At 50.6% G+C, this 13353-nt stretch overlaps 1 protein-coding gene across 1 annotated transcript in view; it reads right to left on the bottom strand.

The window, feature by feature from the left end:
• Nucleotide 1: 1 nt before the first annotated feature.
• SSH2 (slingshot protein phosphatase 2) overlaps nucleotides 2-13353 on the bottom strand; it is a gene marked incomplete at its 3' end in the record, with an annotated part of 86923 nt that continues 73571 nt past the window's right edge. Inside the window, exons 9-15 of the mRNA XM_035561197.2 lie at nucleotides 13071-13164; nucleotides 12819-12947; nucleotides 10275-10321; nucleotides 8922-9068; nucleotides 6945-7145; nucleotides 1822-2665; nucleotides 2-568 (exon numbers count right to left, since the gene is read on the bottom strand). Of these exons, the coding sequence (XP_035417090.2) occupies nucleotides 2-568; nucleotides 1822-2665; nucleotides 6945-7145; nucleotides 8922-9068; nucleotides 10275-10321; nucleotides 12819-12947; nucleotides 13071-13164 (2029 nt within the window). The remainder of the gene's footprint in view (nucleotides 569-1821; nucleotides 2666-6944; nucleotides 7146-8921; nucleotides 9069-10274; nucleotides 10322-12818; nucleotides 12948-13070; nucleotides 13165-13353) is intronic.

The raw sequence follows: 13353 nt of genomic DNA on the forward strand, positions 1-13353 counted from the left end.
TGTCCTCTGGAGCCAGCTCCAGGGGCGGCTCCTCCGTCTTCCCCCGCGGCAGGAGCTCGGCAGAAGCGGAGTCGTTCCTGGAATTCTTGCGGGTCGGCAAGATGCAGACCGGAGGCACGTGCTGGTGCTCCTGCTCCTGCCTCAAGCGCTCCTCGAACTCCAAGGTGGCTCGCCGGACGGAGCCGGGGCACCACTTGGGCTCCGTGTTGGCGCTCTGCTGCTCCCCCGCAGGGCTGCTCTCCTCCAGGTCAGACTTACAGGAAGAGGGCTGCGGTGAGGGGGCAGCGTCTCGCTCAGCTTGCAGAGGGTCCCTCTCCTTCTCCTGGTGTCCAGCGCAGGCTCCCTCGCTCTGTTCCACCTTTTCCGACGCCCAAACTGCCTCCACCGGCAGGTCGTGCACCGTGTTCCTTTTTGGTGTCTGGGTGGCGTTGGCTGAAGCCTCCTTCTGCTGGGCAGGTGCTGCTCCCTGGTTGATGGACTCGATCTCTGTGATGATTTCCTTCACAGAAATCGCGTTTTCTGAGTGGGACTGCGTGAGATGGCCTGCGCCAGGCAGCTCGGGGACCTCCTGCAAGGCACAAACAGGGGAATTACAAACGGGTCGGCTGTGCTGACACACAGCAAACTGCCTAAAGGCAATGCGGGAGCACCCCCCAAAAGGAACAGAAAGCACAAGTGCTAATGTGCAAGTGCACAGAGGTTACCAAAACAGAAGCAATATTATCTCTGGGACTGTGCTTAACATATTCCGGGCTGGATTTCCACCTGGGCTGAGATTTAGGAATTGTTATTTCATTGCCATGAATTCCAAAGGATTTTTTTTTCCTACATAAAGTTCGGTTAACCAAAAAAAAAAATCCAGATGCTGCTAAAAGTGCAGTTTTGAACTGAAAACGTGAAAGATTCTGCTCACGCAGGGGAGTGAACAAAAAAAGAATGGCCAAGCACTGAAACACTCCCCGAGGAAAATGGCCAGAGAGGCTCCCCCAGCAGCACAGACGCTCCCTTCTGCCAAATCGCAGGAGAGCGCGTCGGCCTCTTGTGTTTGGAAGAGCCTTATTGCCTCACATGGAGATGGAAAAGATTCAAGCAATGCAGGGTGGAATTTAAATAAGAGAGGCTCCTAGAAAAGGATGGCCCTGGACACCATCAATCCCTGTGAGAGCCCTGCAGGGTGGAAAGCGATTAGGAGAGAAAGGTACCTAAATTCAGAGGTTGCTAAATTCTGTCAAATCTCTCTCTGTCCCAGGAGAGAAGCCAACCACAATGTGCCCAACTCCATCGCCCTGGGCCCAGACAGACTCATTTTATTCCATCAGTGGAAGCTCTACACCTGCCCCAATTTATTGTCTCAGTGCTGGTGCTTTCCAACCAGGGAAAAATACCAGCTTTGTCCCGTTATTTGGTGGATTCCTCAAGTCAGATGAATAGCCACGCAGGTTCAGGATGCTGGCTGGCCTCGACTGTTCAGGGTTCAGCTGCATTAATGGGTCAAGTCCCACCTATCCGCTCTCCTGATGTGAAACTCAAAAATAAGTTTCTCATGAGAACAGCAGACCAGGTCAGGGCAGGGTTGACTCAGCCAGTGCCCTGCCACGGCCAGTAAACAGATGTTTAAGGAAAAAAAAATGCAGAAAATGGCAAGTATCTAAACACAAAAGGAAAGGGTAAGTTATCTAGCAACCCCACCCCCGAGGGCTGCCCTGTTCACTGATGGCTAGACCTAGAAAATCCCCTGCCCGCAGCAAGCTCCCAGCAGGAGAACTACCTACAGACACGTTTGAGCAGTACTTCCTAAAAAAACAAGCGAGTTATTTTAACCTTTTGTTGCTCTTCATCTGTGGAAGAGTCATCGGATGCCTGAGGGGAATTTCCAGAGCTGTTCCTCCGAGCATCTGCACCCACGTCTGCAGTTGGGGGAACTTCCAGCGCGGGCACCCTGGAGACCCCGTTCCTTCCACTCCCTTGCTCCTCTGTCCTGGAGTGGGAGCAGGTGCGTGACCTGCTCTCCTGAGAAAGCTCCACAAATTTCTCTAAAGCGCTGAAGAAATCAATCCTGTCTGTGCTGAGGTCTGTCACTTCGGGCTGGGCGTTCTGCTGGGGACTCAGGGAATTCTGGTTTGGGGACTGGGGGAACTCTTTTAAGCACGAAGTGAATTCTTCCATGGGAACCAAGTGCACGTTCATATCAGGTTTAAGGGCATCTTTTTCTAGGTCGTCCACCGTCAAATCCGGAAACTCTGTTATTTCCAAGGGGCGCTGGAGCTGCATTAAGGCCTCGGAAGCATGGCAGTTATCAGTGGGGACAGAATCTACACAGCACCCTGCCGTACAGCCATTGATGTTGTTCAGGTTCAGCTTGTCCTCCATCTGCTCAGCGTGGAAGTCTCTACACGTGAACTCCAGGTGGATCCTCCTCTCCTTCACGCACGTCTCCTCGATCATGTTCGCATCCTCAGGGAGCTGCTGCTCCCTGTCCAGCTCAGCCGAGTAGATGGGAGACATCGGCTGCTGGTTGTCATTGGTCTTGGCCTCCGAGATCTGGTCGGCCGAGCTGGTGATCTCCTTTTTGTTCAGCTCCAGCCCGGACTTGCAGATGGGCTCGTGATGGTCTGAGAGGTCGCTGTCTGAGTGTGAGCGCCACAGTTTGTTATGTCGCTGTTTGCTGTGGGAAAGAGGAGCAGAGGAAACACTGAGCAGTGTTTTCACATACCAGGGCCAGACCCACCTTGTTCTAAGAGGATGCAGCCTACATGAAAAGCCGTGACAAATACCAGAGTCATCGACCACAACTGCAGCTTAACCTAAACATTTCAGGGCCAAACCTGCTGCTGGAGAGGTTGATCCAACACCAAGCCACTTTCCAGCCCCTAAATTCCACTGCACTGTTCTGGCTCCACACACACACGTACTCCCCAGCAGTATTTTATCACTCTACTCGATCAATTGCAGCATTTAATTGACTACAGAATCTGGTTCTTTCTCAGCCAACACACACTTTTCCATTTGCTAGCACGTAAGCACTGGCCAGAAGGGACAAGGTCCCTGGTCCTGGATGGTGGCACTGAAGTCCCATTCCTTGTGGCTCTCTCTTTGAATAACTTCAGTGGTCAATACCCAGGTCCCGGTAACCAAAAAGGGCTCTGTGCGTGTGTACGTGTGTGAGCGAGACGGGAAAACACAAGACATCCTCTACAGTCAACAAGCAGCCCCAAACACCACCTGCTTTTCCACAGGAAGGAAGGTCAAAAGTTCTCCAACTCTTGGAAAGCCCCTTTAGAAAGGTCTGAGCAGTCACAAAGCTAAGCAGTGCCAGCAGCACTGCACCACTTTCATTATTTCCACCTGCCAAAAAAAAACCAGCCCATGTTCTGGGCTTACAGAGAGCAAAGGAGGCAACTTCTCGCCGTGAAACCACACCAGCTGGCCACATCTGCCAGGGCTTTCCGGAGTGACCACGGCCACAGGGCTGTGCTTCCACCGCTTGCCCCTAGGAGGAGAGCAGATACCACAAAAAGTCCTCGAATCTGCAGGAGACTTGGCCAAAGCTCCCTAGTCCCCTGCTAAGCGTGAGCAGGCGCTCCCAGACACATCCACTGGCTGCAGTAAGTTAATTAACAGATGCTACTGAACTAATTATAATGCAGCAATTTAGTTGTGGGTGCCCAACAGCTAAGGAAAATAATCCATTGTGGATTTAGCTTCCTAGCCCCATAAACCAGCTGTAGCCTTCACGTGTGGCACAGGGCAGACCCGGGTCCTTTCAGAGGAGAGGAAGAGGAAGGTCAAGACTGGATGCTGCAAGGCACTGCTGCGGGGTGCACGAGCTCCATCCCTAACGGGGTTTGGAGCAAAGCAGGACACCGGCACCAGAACCGGGCCTGTCCGTGAGGGAGGCTCCTGCTGAGGCTCCGTACAGGATGTCAAGGATTGCCCGTGTCTCTGCTTGGGTGACCTGGGGAGAATTGCTGATGTTTTCTGAGCGTCAGTGGTGCTTCAAGCCTTTCCTAACACCCTCCTCAAACTGTCCACTAGAGCTACACCAGCTCCTCGCACGGGTCCAGTCCTGCCCTTGGCTCAGCGCCTCTTGCTGGGGCACTTCCAGCCCTGCTGCTTCAGTGCTGTGCCGGGCCTGCGATCTGAAAGTCAAAGTTGCCTCTGTGCACGGACAAACCAAATGTGCTTAGCACAGCCTTGACCTGCGAATCAAAACAGATGGCAGCCACTCCGTGGAGGTGCATCGCATCCGGTTAGCTTGTCATCTCATGCTTCCTCCAGCCTTACAACCTGCGAGAGGTGCTAAAAACTGGTCTAAGAACAGGAGCCCGTGGCTCTTCCTGGAGCCCACAGGCACCTCTTGACCTTCTCGGGATGGGGAGAACAGCTCATGGCCATGCTAGCACTGGACCTGGAGCCCCTCATGGCACCCCCAAGCTGCAGCCAGGTCTCCATGCTCCTGTGTAAAACCACTGCTGCTGGGTCACAAACTGCACAAGGACAGGCAATGCCAAGCACTCTTTTGCTGCAACTTATCCATAACTAATAGAAGAAACAGAGCTAGCTCAGCCTGTCTGTCACTATCACCAGAGGGAGAGGATGGTTTAACCAGCCCCAGGAAGTACAGCTGTTCCAAAGCCCAGCACACGTGTTGTTGTGCAGGCAGGGGGTTTTCGTTTTACAGCTGGAAAACATATCCCAGTTGCTGTAAGCCCAGCACAGAACTGTAACTAGATAGTGCGAGCACATGGCTGCCCTCCCAGACCTTCCCTCTGAAATCTGAGCAGTCACATGAGCGTGAATCCGATGGTTTCTTGTTTTTTGTTTTTACCTGGCCTGGAATACCACGGGAATAAACAAGGCAGCCAGAGGGCAACGCTAAATAACAGCCAAGAAAGGGGAGAAAAAGCAGTTAGAGCCCAGAAAGGAACCACATAAAGGAGGGCTGTTTCTGCAGCACAGAGGCTATTCCTTGCTTCAGTGAAGCTTCCTTTACTGCAGGCTTTTTAGCCCTCCACGCACAGATGTAATGCACTGTTCTTGCATTTTTTAAAGCCTCACGAGTAATTGTGTTTGTATGGGGACTTGCAGAGTAGGTCAGGAGCTGTGGTGTGCTCAAGCGCGAGGGGAGCCACACACCACGCAAATGTTGGCAGCAAGAAAGATTTACCTCCTGAGGAAAAAAATACTGAAAGAGACGGGGGAAAAAAAAACATCCTTAACCAGAATGTTTATACAGGGTGGCTTTGTACGCCTGCCACCAGCCAGCAGGCTGACAGATTACCTGAAGCGATTGCAGTGCTGAGGGCTGGAAGATGTGCTACACCGGCTGCTACCAGCCTAGGGCTCTTTGCAGGTGTTCAGCAACCTGTGAAGGTTGCACAGGATGTTGGTGTGCTTTTCCCATCTGAAAAGCTTCTTTTTTGTCCATCCAGTTCACCCCAGAGAGATCTAATTTCCTAGCCTGCCAGCGCTATGTAGCGCACCACAGCGGTCAGGGTCACCTCTAGCTCAGAGTTAAGCACTGACCTTTATTTACTGGTACCAGCAGTGGCATCACATGAGGCAGCAAGGCAGGTGTGGTATCTGTCTCAAATGGTTTCCTCAGTGCAGGAGAGCACGATTTCTTAAAATATCTATTTGACTATGACCTATCCTGATAATCCTGCTTTTTCAGGTAGGAAGAGTCACTGCGGCTGCCAACGTTTGGGGAACAGGTAAGAGGACGGCTGCAACGGGAAGAGGTGGAGGACAAAGATCCTGTGGGTGCACCTGAACAGGGAATAAATGAGCTGGGAAGAACCCTCAGGTTGCTCGTCTGTGCTGACAGGGAAAGAGGAAGCATACTTCAGTGATAGGAGGAACTCACGCCAGGGGTTTGGTGTGAAAAACAGGAAGCCAGACCTGGCCCAGCAGCAGAGATGACAAAGACTGCTGGAAGCAGGTGGACAGAGAAATCCTGAGCACAGAAAGGGAAAGGAGGTCTTTGCAAGTGGATAGGAAAGACCAAAGGGACGAAATAAGATGAGGACAGAGACGAGAGATGGAGCCCTGGGTGCCGTGAAGATAGCACACGAGTACCTGAGCTGTCGTGAAGAACAGCAAAAGGCAGGCACGTTTCAACCGCACTAAGAAGCTGTGAAATACTTGGGTCAAAACATGCTAAGAGCCACCTCCCGTGGCAGGAGGGGCACAGCTTGGGTAAGTTCTGCTTGAAATTGCTCCCCTGCAAGGCACACCAGGATCCCAAACAAAATACCGTAATCTGGTGAAACACGGAGTATCACTACCTCCTTCCAGCTGATCACGTGGAGGCATTGCTTAACAGAGCTTACAAGCAGATTTCTCAGAAACTTGCAATATTTATGTCTTTTTGCTAATCAGGTGATAGGTTTGGGGTTACAACACGCTTGCCCATACCCAGGCCCAGCTCCAGACCAGCCTCAGGACTCCATGCAGGAATAAACACTGCTGTTGCAATGCACAGAACATCCTGTCCCCTCCCCTAACACCAACACTCACCAAAGGGATCTAAATAAAACCGCACCAGCTGCTGAGGAGGGGCATGTTCAACAGGGAACTGCAAGGCTGAGATGGAGACAAAGCGACTTCCCTGCCAAGTGATGTTACGAGCAATGGGGACATCATTTATCTCTGCTGGAGCCTGCACCGGTCTGAATGCTGCACTCAGAGAGCAGTTCACGGGATGCTACTCTCCAAAAATAAAAACAAACCAACCAACAACCCTAGAAGCCAAACAGGCTCCTAAAAGTTCCTTACACCCATTTTCCCAAGCTCAGCTGAGATAACCCAGGCAAACAGAGCACTATCTTTCCCCAGATAATCATGACCTTACATAATGCAGCGATGGAAGTTCTAATTAAAATAACAATCATTTAAGTGTTATGACTTAAAATGGGTAAATCCAGGTCACTCCTTCCACTCACCTGGCCAGCAGGATCCCTTGGTATTCCTCCAGCTGCCGCATGAAGCTGGGGTTGGGCTTGGTGACGGTGCGCCGCTCCTTCACGTAGTCGTAGGCCCTGTCCAGGTTCCAGCCGTACTCCTTCATGGCGTAGGCGATGACCGTGGATGCTGAGCGGCTCACTCCCATCTTGCAGTGCACCAGGCACTTCGAACCATTTTTCCTGAGGCAGGAGAAAGGCAAAGGGAGTCATGAAGCAGAAAACACAGCCTCTGAGAAGCTTAAGAAAATAGCAACTTATCTCCCTGAGCATTATCAAACACGTTTTCAACACTGTGGCCTCGCTTGTTGTCTCTTGGATGTGATCTGGTAATCCAATTTACAAACTGAAGCAAGACACACAAAGAAAGTGAAGAACAAGATCTTAATATTCTGAACAGGCTTTGTTACAAGAGCTCTTCCAAAGCTTTTATCACGAAGTGGACAAACATCAGCTGTTACAAAGACTGCTGAAGACTAATATGGCATCCTTGCACTACTGACAACATACTGGGTTTGGCCACTGGCTAGACAAAACCAACACCGCCTTGGTCTGGTGTTAGAAACCCTGCCTAGCCCCCTCCCAGACCTCTCTCCCTATTGAGAGGGATTTTTCTCATTGAAAGGAAAACAAACACGGCCTCTGAACACGATGATCAGCCGCTCTGCCTGGGGGAGGCTGGTCTAGGCAGCGCCCAAAAGGGCAGCCAGCACTCGGCTCCAAGGAATTCAGAAGTGTTTCTCGGCCATGAAATAGGAGGAGGGAGCCAAGCGGGCCCTTATCTGTCTGCTCCGTGCACTGGGCAGCACTGGCACAGAGCAGGATGAGAAGATTTTGATTTGGCACCTACAATTTTCTCCTGTAAGTGCCAGGTTTCTCGACTGCCAGCCATGTGAAGTTCCCACAGGGCAACCTGGGAGGCCACGCTCCTGGTGACCAACAAAAACCCCCAGACCTCTGACTAACAAGCAGACAGTGCAAAGAAAGGGGTACAGTAACTGGTCCAACCTGGAAGATTAACAACTTCCATCACCTCACACATAGAGCTGAGGCCCAATCATTCAAGCCCCAGTGGAAAATATTCTGGGCAGAAGAATACTTGTGAGGATGACAACACTTCAAAGTCAATACTGAAGGGAAAACAGTGATGTCTTTTGAAGAAACCATCTTAAATAAAATAAATCTCTGTAACTTGCTCAAGAGAGCCATACTCAAACAAGTCAGCTTTTAAAGTCTATGAGAGATTGCCAGCACCAGCTGTGGTTAAGAGAAGACAGACTGCTCTAATGGAAATAATACTTTAAAGGCAACATATGCCAATCTGCTTTCTGACCAGTTTTCCCTGAAGGAGGCTGCTGAATTAGCTGGAGGCAGCTCGTATAATTGGGATGCAGTTCTTTGCAGCAAAAAAGGACTACTTCCAACATCCACTATCAGATTACTCAGTGTAACTGACAGCTTGGAGACCTATCCAGGCATTTATCCTGTAAAAGGGACGAGTTTGCTCTACATCACACAAGAACCCGCTTCCAGACTGTGGGCTCCACAGTACAAGCTAACAAAGCAGGGAACAGCTTATGTTTGTGTTCGGTTTATAAGATTTTACTTCTTCCTTTTGATAAACCCTACTCGATTTGTTATTGCCTTTCCCTCCCACCAGCATACCACAGATCCACTGCGCTCCTTAAGCAGCAGGTAAACTGTTAGATCTCTGCTACAGATCTCCTCCACGATTTGCCTGGACTGCAACTGGGCAGAAACCACTCACTAGTCCTGCTTGTTCCTTTTACAAGCACCTGTAAGAATGTCAATGTGTGGAAGGCAACTCCAAACACTTAGAAAGACTACAAAATGAATATGCAAGCAAGGAAGAAAAGCAGTTGAGAAAATCAGTAGGAAAATAGTAAATGGTTAGTAATACATCTTCTAAATGGTTTGTTCTGTTCTGAAAAGACTTACTTTGCCTTGGAGATGAATTTGTAGGTGTCATTCCAGTAAGCCAAAAGATCTGTTGCTTCTTCATCATACACCCGAATATTATGGTACTCAAATAGGCCCGGGAAGAAGTTATCTATTTCTCGAGTCACATTCAAAATATACCGCACCCTGCACGGAAACAGACAGCAGATAAGAATGCAGAGCGTGCAGAGCACACTGAGTTCAGAGACACACCACGGCTGCTAGATAACAGCTTCGCCTTGCTTTGTGATTGGCAAAACTCAAAGCCTTAGAAGCTGCAGTCTTGAACATACCTCCTTGGAAATGAGGACTTAGGGCAAGGAAGCACTGGCTAACACAGGCAAAAGGTTTTTCTGAGCAATTCAGAGCTTAGCCCCTGATTTAGAGCTTAGCCTCTTCCTGCACAGTCCATCAGGTTGTTCTGCTTGCCCCCTCCACCACTCTGTGTGTTAGCACCACCTGTGCCACAGCAGCTCCTGCCCAGACTGTTCAGTTGGTGTTTGGATGCTTTCTTGAAGCCCCTTTGTGAATCTTTGCTCCTGCTGCAGCAGTAACACAGAAGAGCACTGTGAGGGAGTGACATCCCTTTTCCCTAGCAGGTATGAGATCGTTAGCAGTCAAATGGGACCTGCTTGACCAAGGGAACTGCAGCAAACCCTTAGCTGAGTAAGGGGGATCAGCTTTCAAACACTGATTCTCCATGGAGCAGAAGTAATTAATGCAGTTCAGCAGAGTGATTATTTTTTTCCCCTCACTGGATTGGCATAAATAAGCCAAACCTGTCAATAATGGTTTAATTGTGCAATCCTGGTGCTCAGACCCAGCTGGTCTAGAGACAGGACACTAACCTCAGGTCTGAAAGAGAGGAAAGGCAGAAAGCAGAGGAGCCCACCTAAGCCCAGGAACAACAGGACTTTGTTTCCTCCGGGCCCCACTCGAAGGAACAAACGCTCTGACACGTTTTCCTTCCTGCCACAGCCCGGAGGTCCAGACTCCAGAATGCCTCCGTAATCGCGAGGCCTCAGTCCAGAGCACCAGGCTGGAGCAAAGGGCACGGGGCCAGCTACGCAGCATCCAACTAAGTAACTGCAGCTTTCTGCTGCTTACAGCTGCGAGATCGCTGGCCTCCTTCGTTTGCCAAGGGGATGTCAGTCAAGGTCAGGGAACAGGATTCTTCTATTTTAGGGCGCCTGCTTGTGGGACACAGATTTTGGAGGAAGCGCGAGCTTGTTCAGATCTGCAAACCCTTTAATGAGACTCAGGTTACACAGCAGGTAAAGGATAGAGTTTGTTGCACAGGCAAGTGTTGAGGCCAAGCTCTCGCTTTTAAGGTGATGGCCTGGAGCTACTTACCCTCTGTTCTGCAAGTCTTCCAAGTTGGAGGCGTTCCATTCAGAGCCCTGCAGGGAAAACACACACATGGACACATCAGCCAGCAGGAAGGCATGGCCAGACAACTGATGGAGGGAGGGATTGTTACCAGTGAACTCGAGGAAGCCTGCAAGCCAAGCGTTGGGGAGTAGGTGTCTTTTGAGTAGAGGAGTACACAGAAGGGTGGTAGCCTGGCTGATGTTCAGCCCCTTATCTCACCCCATCAACCAGAACCATCCCGAAGCAGCGGGCAGCTCTGCAAAGCAGGAGCCCAGCACCATACCCTGGCACTTCTTGCAAACCGCTGAGAAATCGACCTCAAAGATGAGACCGCTCCACCCTTTCTCTGGAGGCTGCTGACAGCTCTGCCCCACAGAAGAGAGGCTGCTGGTGTTTCAAGCCATCCAGGTGCTCTTTATACATGAAACACCCATCTCGCACATCAAAGGCAGCAACACTGTAAGCTCGCTCGATATACACATCGCCTCCCCATACTCAAAGCCTGTGTGAGCAGAGGAACAAGCAGGCTTTACCCCGGCGAGCTAATTCTCTTCCCCGCAGCACACTCAGAGCCTCCAAGCCGCTTGCTTCCTGCCTGAACACAGAGCTCAGCTAAGGACAAGGCCACTCAGACAACAGCTTCCTTCAAAAATTACGGTGTGCAGGCTATCTGCTTCAGAGGCATGCTCCTGCATCCATTACAGAGCTCGCAGAGAAGCCCTGAGCACAGGCAGCCCGCATTTAGAGGTAGGCACACACCCAGGGAGGGCCGTGTTACTGTTCTGGTAGCGACCGAGGACAAGCCTGTTGTCTTATCCTGACACAACAAACAAAATGCGGCTGGTTCTTCCCGAGCTGAACTACTTCCCAAGAGAAATCTTCATAATGAGGGCATTGCTCACGGGTTCAGCACAGATGTGACTCTGAATTTCAAGCGAGACAAAGGTGCAAACATTTCATGCCTTGATGGCCCAGATTTCAGCAGAATCTGCCTGTGGCCACAGATCAGGTCAATCCCAAAGTCCAGAGCTGTGCACAACCTGAAGGAGGACCACGGGGCTCTGTGGTTTGCTACTGAGAACCTGCCAACAGATGTATTGCGGTCCTTGGTGTACCACTCTAGCCCCCAGACTTGGTTTCATGTTGTCTCCTTCTGGCCAGGAAGGGTCATTTAATTCAGACCCGGGAAGCACCGGTTTCCACAGGTATGGAGAACAATGCTGCGGTGGGTAAAGCCTTTTCTCCTGTCCTTTGATCCACAACCAACATCATCAGGTCTCCCGTTTCCTGCTGTGTTATTTTAGCACTCCCTCAGTAGGATCCCACAGGGCTCTTGCCTCCACCCGGTAGGAAGCAGCTCTGTGCCTCCCAAAGACCTCACTGCACAGCTCTGCCCTGCAGTACACATGCTGCTGAGTTAAGCTGCTGCCCAGCCCCAGCTGCTCACTGCAGGGCCTGCTTGCAAACATTTCTATCCCACACGTTAGCCACAGCCCTCCTCCTTGGTCTTGCCTGCAAACCTTTTTTTAATGGTCTTGTTCCCATTAAACGTACTCAGAGCCAAGACTCCGAGCTCTGCTTTGGACTGAGCTGTCTGCGTTGCCTTTGACTAGCACTGTAATCCTGTAACAAGTCTCTCCTGGGAACACCTAGTCCACAAAAACACATTACATTGTAGGTACTTGAAGTTTCCTGGCTCCACCCCACTGCAATTTCTTGGGCGCACTCACATTAACATACCCCATCCCTTCTGAGCCACGGCATTAAGCTTCAGGAGGCTGGGAGAGGCCGTCTCCGTTTGGCCAGACCAGCTGGTCCAAGAGGAACGGCTTTGTTTAAAGCTGAGCCAAGCTCGCAGGCTAGGCAGCCCAACCAAACCTGCGTCCGTTCCTCCAGGGCTGGGAAATCCAGCGGAGCGCTGACTCACCAGAAGGAGGTGCAGTAATTAGACAGGCCCCAGCAGCAATGAAAGGCAACTAAGCAAGCAAAACATTAAAAGGCGAAACATTTATGTTTCCTTAAGCGACTGATCTCCAGGATTCTTGGTTAAACTCCTCCGCTCCCCCTGGATCGCATGAACTCAGAACTTTCCATGCTGTAAAAGTGTCGTTCCACCTGAATTTTACACAGCCTGTGCCAACTGCTCTCCTCCCTCTTTGCTGTAGCTGTGTCCTTCCCAAGAATTTGACGTGTGGATACCCTGGCCAGCTGAAGCTACAAAATTAGTCTTACGTCAGTGGAAACAGCGCTGAGAAGAAATTAAAACCGAAGAATTTTTTTCCATTTCACCCTCTAGTGACAGGGGCTACAGATTGGCTGGTATTTGGTAAAACTTAGCACAGCCAAGCAGTGTTCAACAGCCCTAGTGTTTTGTGTCTTGCTCAACAGTACGTGACCTCAGGACCAGCCAACCTCTCCTTCAGAGATCCCTTAAGTTCCTTCAAAGCCCCGTTTCAACCACGACACAGTGAGAAGGGTTAGGTGTGTCCACAGCTGGAACTCTGTGGAACTTGCTGTTAGACTTACCAAAAAGACATGATCAAATATCTGAGTGGGGCTGTCCATCTGCCCGAGGATCACTATCATTTCATTGTCTATGAACTCTTTGAACTCCCGCAGGTTGCACACCATCTGCATCTCCAGCTCAGTGCGTATCTGGGTGGAGAGGAAGAACACAAGGAAACCACGTGAAATCTTCTCTTTTGGTCTTTCCTCATGGCCCAAAGAGCTCTCTGCTTTGCGCAACAGTGCCTCCGGTGCTGCTCCCTCACCACTCACCTCTTTGGATGTGATGTTCTCCAAATCTTTCTGCATCATGATCTCCCTTAACTTGGTCTTTATTAGCCGTTCCGTGCGTTCCCGCTCAGTTGGGCTATCACAAGAAAGCAACAGAGTCACTGGGAGGGGAAATAAACCGGACTTATGGCACTTTTTAAACTGGTGTTGTTCAGCCTGGATACCCTGCAGGGTCTCAGATACTCCTGCTGCTTTCCCCAAGCACATCCTCAGCTGAAAGGAATTCAGGTGACTGTAAAGCCCGGTTTACATTCCCAGTTGTATA

Source organism: Cygnus atratus, chromosome 20 (assembly GCF_013377495.2).
Source record: "Cygnus atratus isolate AKBS03 ecotype Queensland, Australia chromosome 20, CAtr_DNAZoo_HiC_assembly, whole genome shotgun sequence".
Taxonomy (NCBI): Eukaryota; Metazoa; Chordata; class Aves; order Anseriformes; family Anatidae; genus Cygnus; species Cygnus atratus.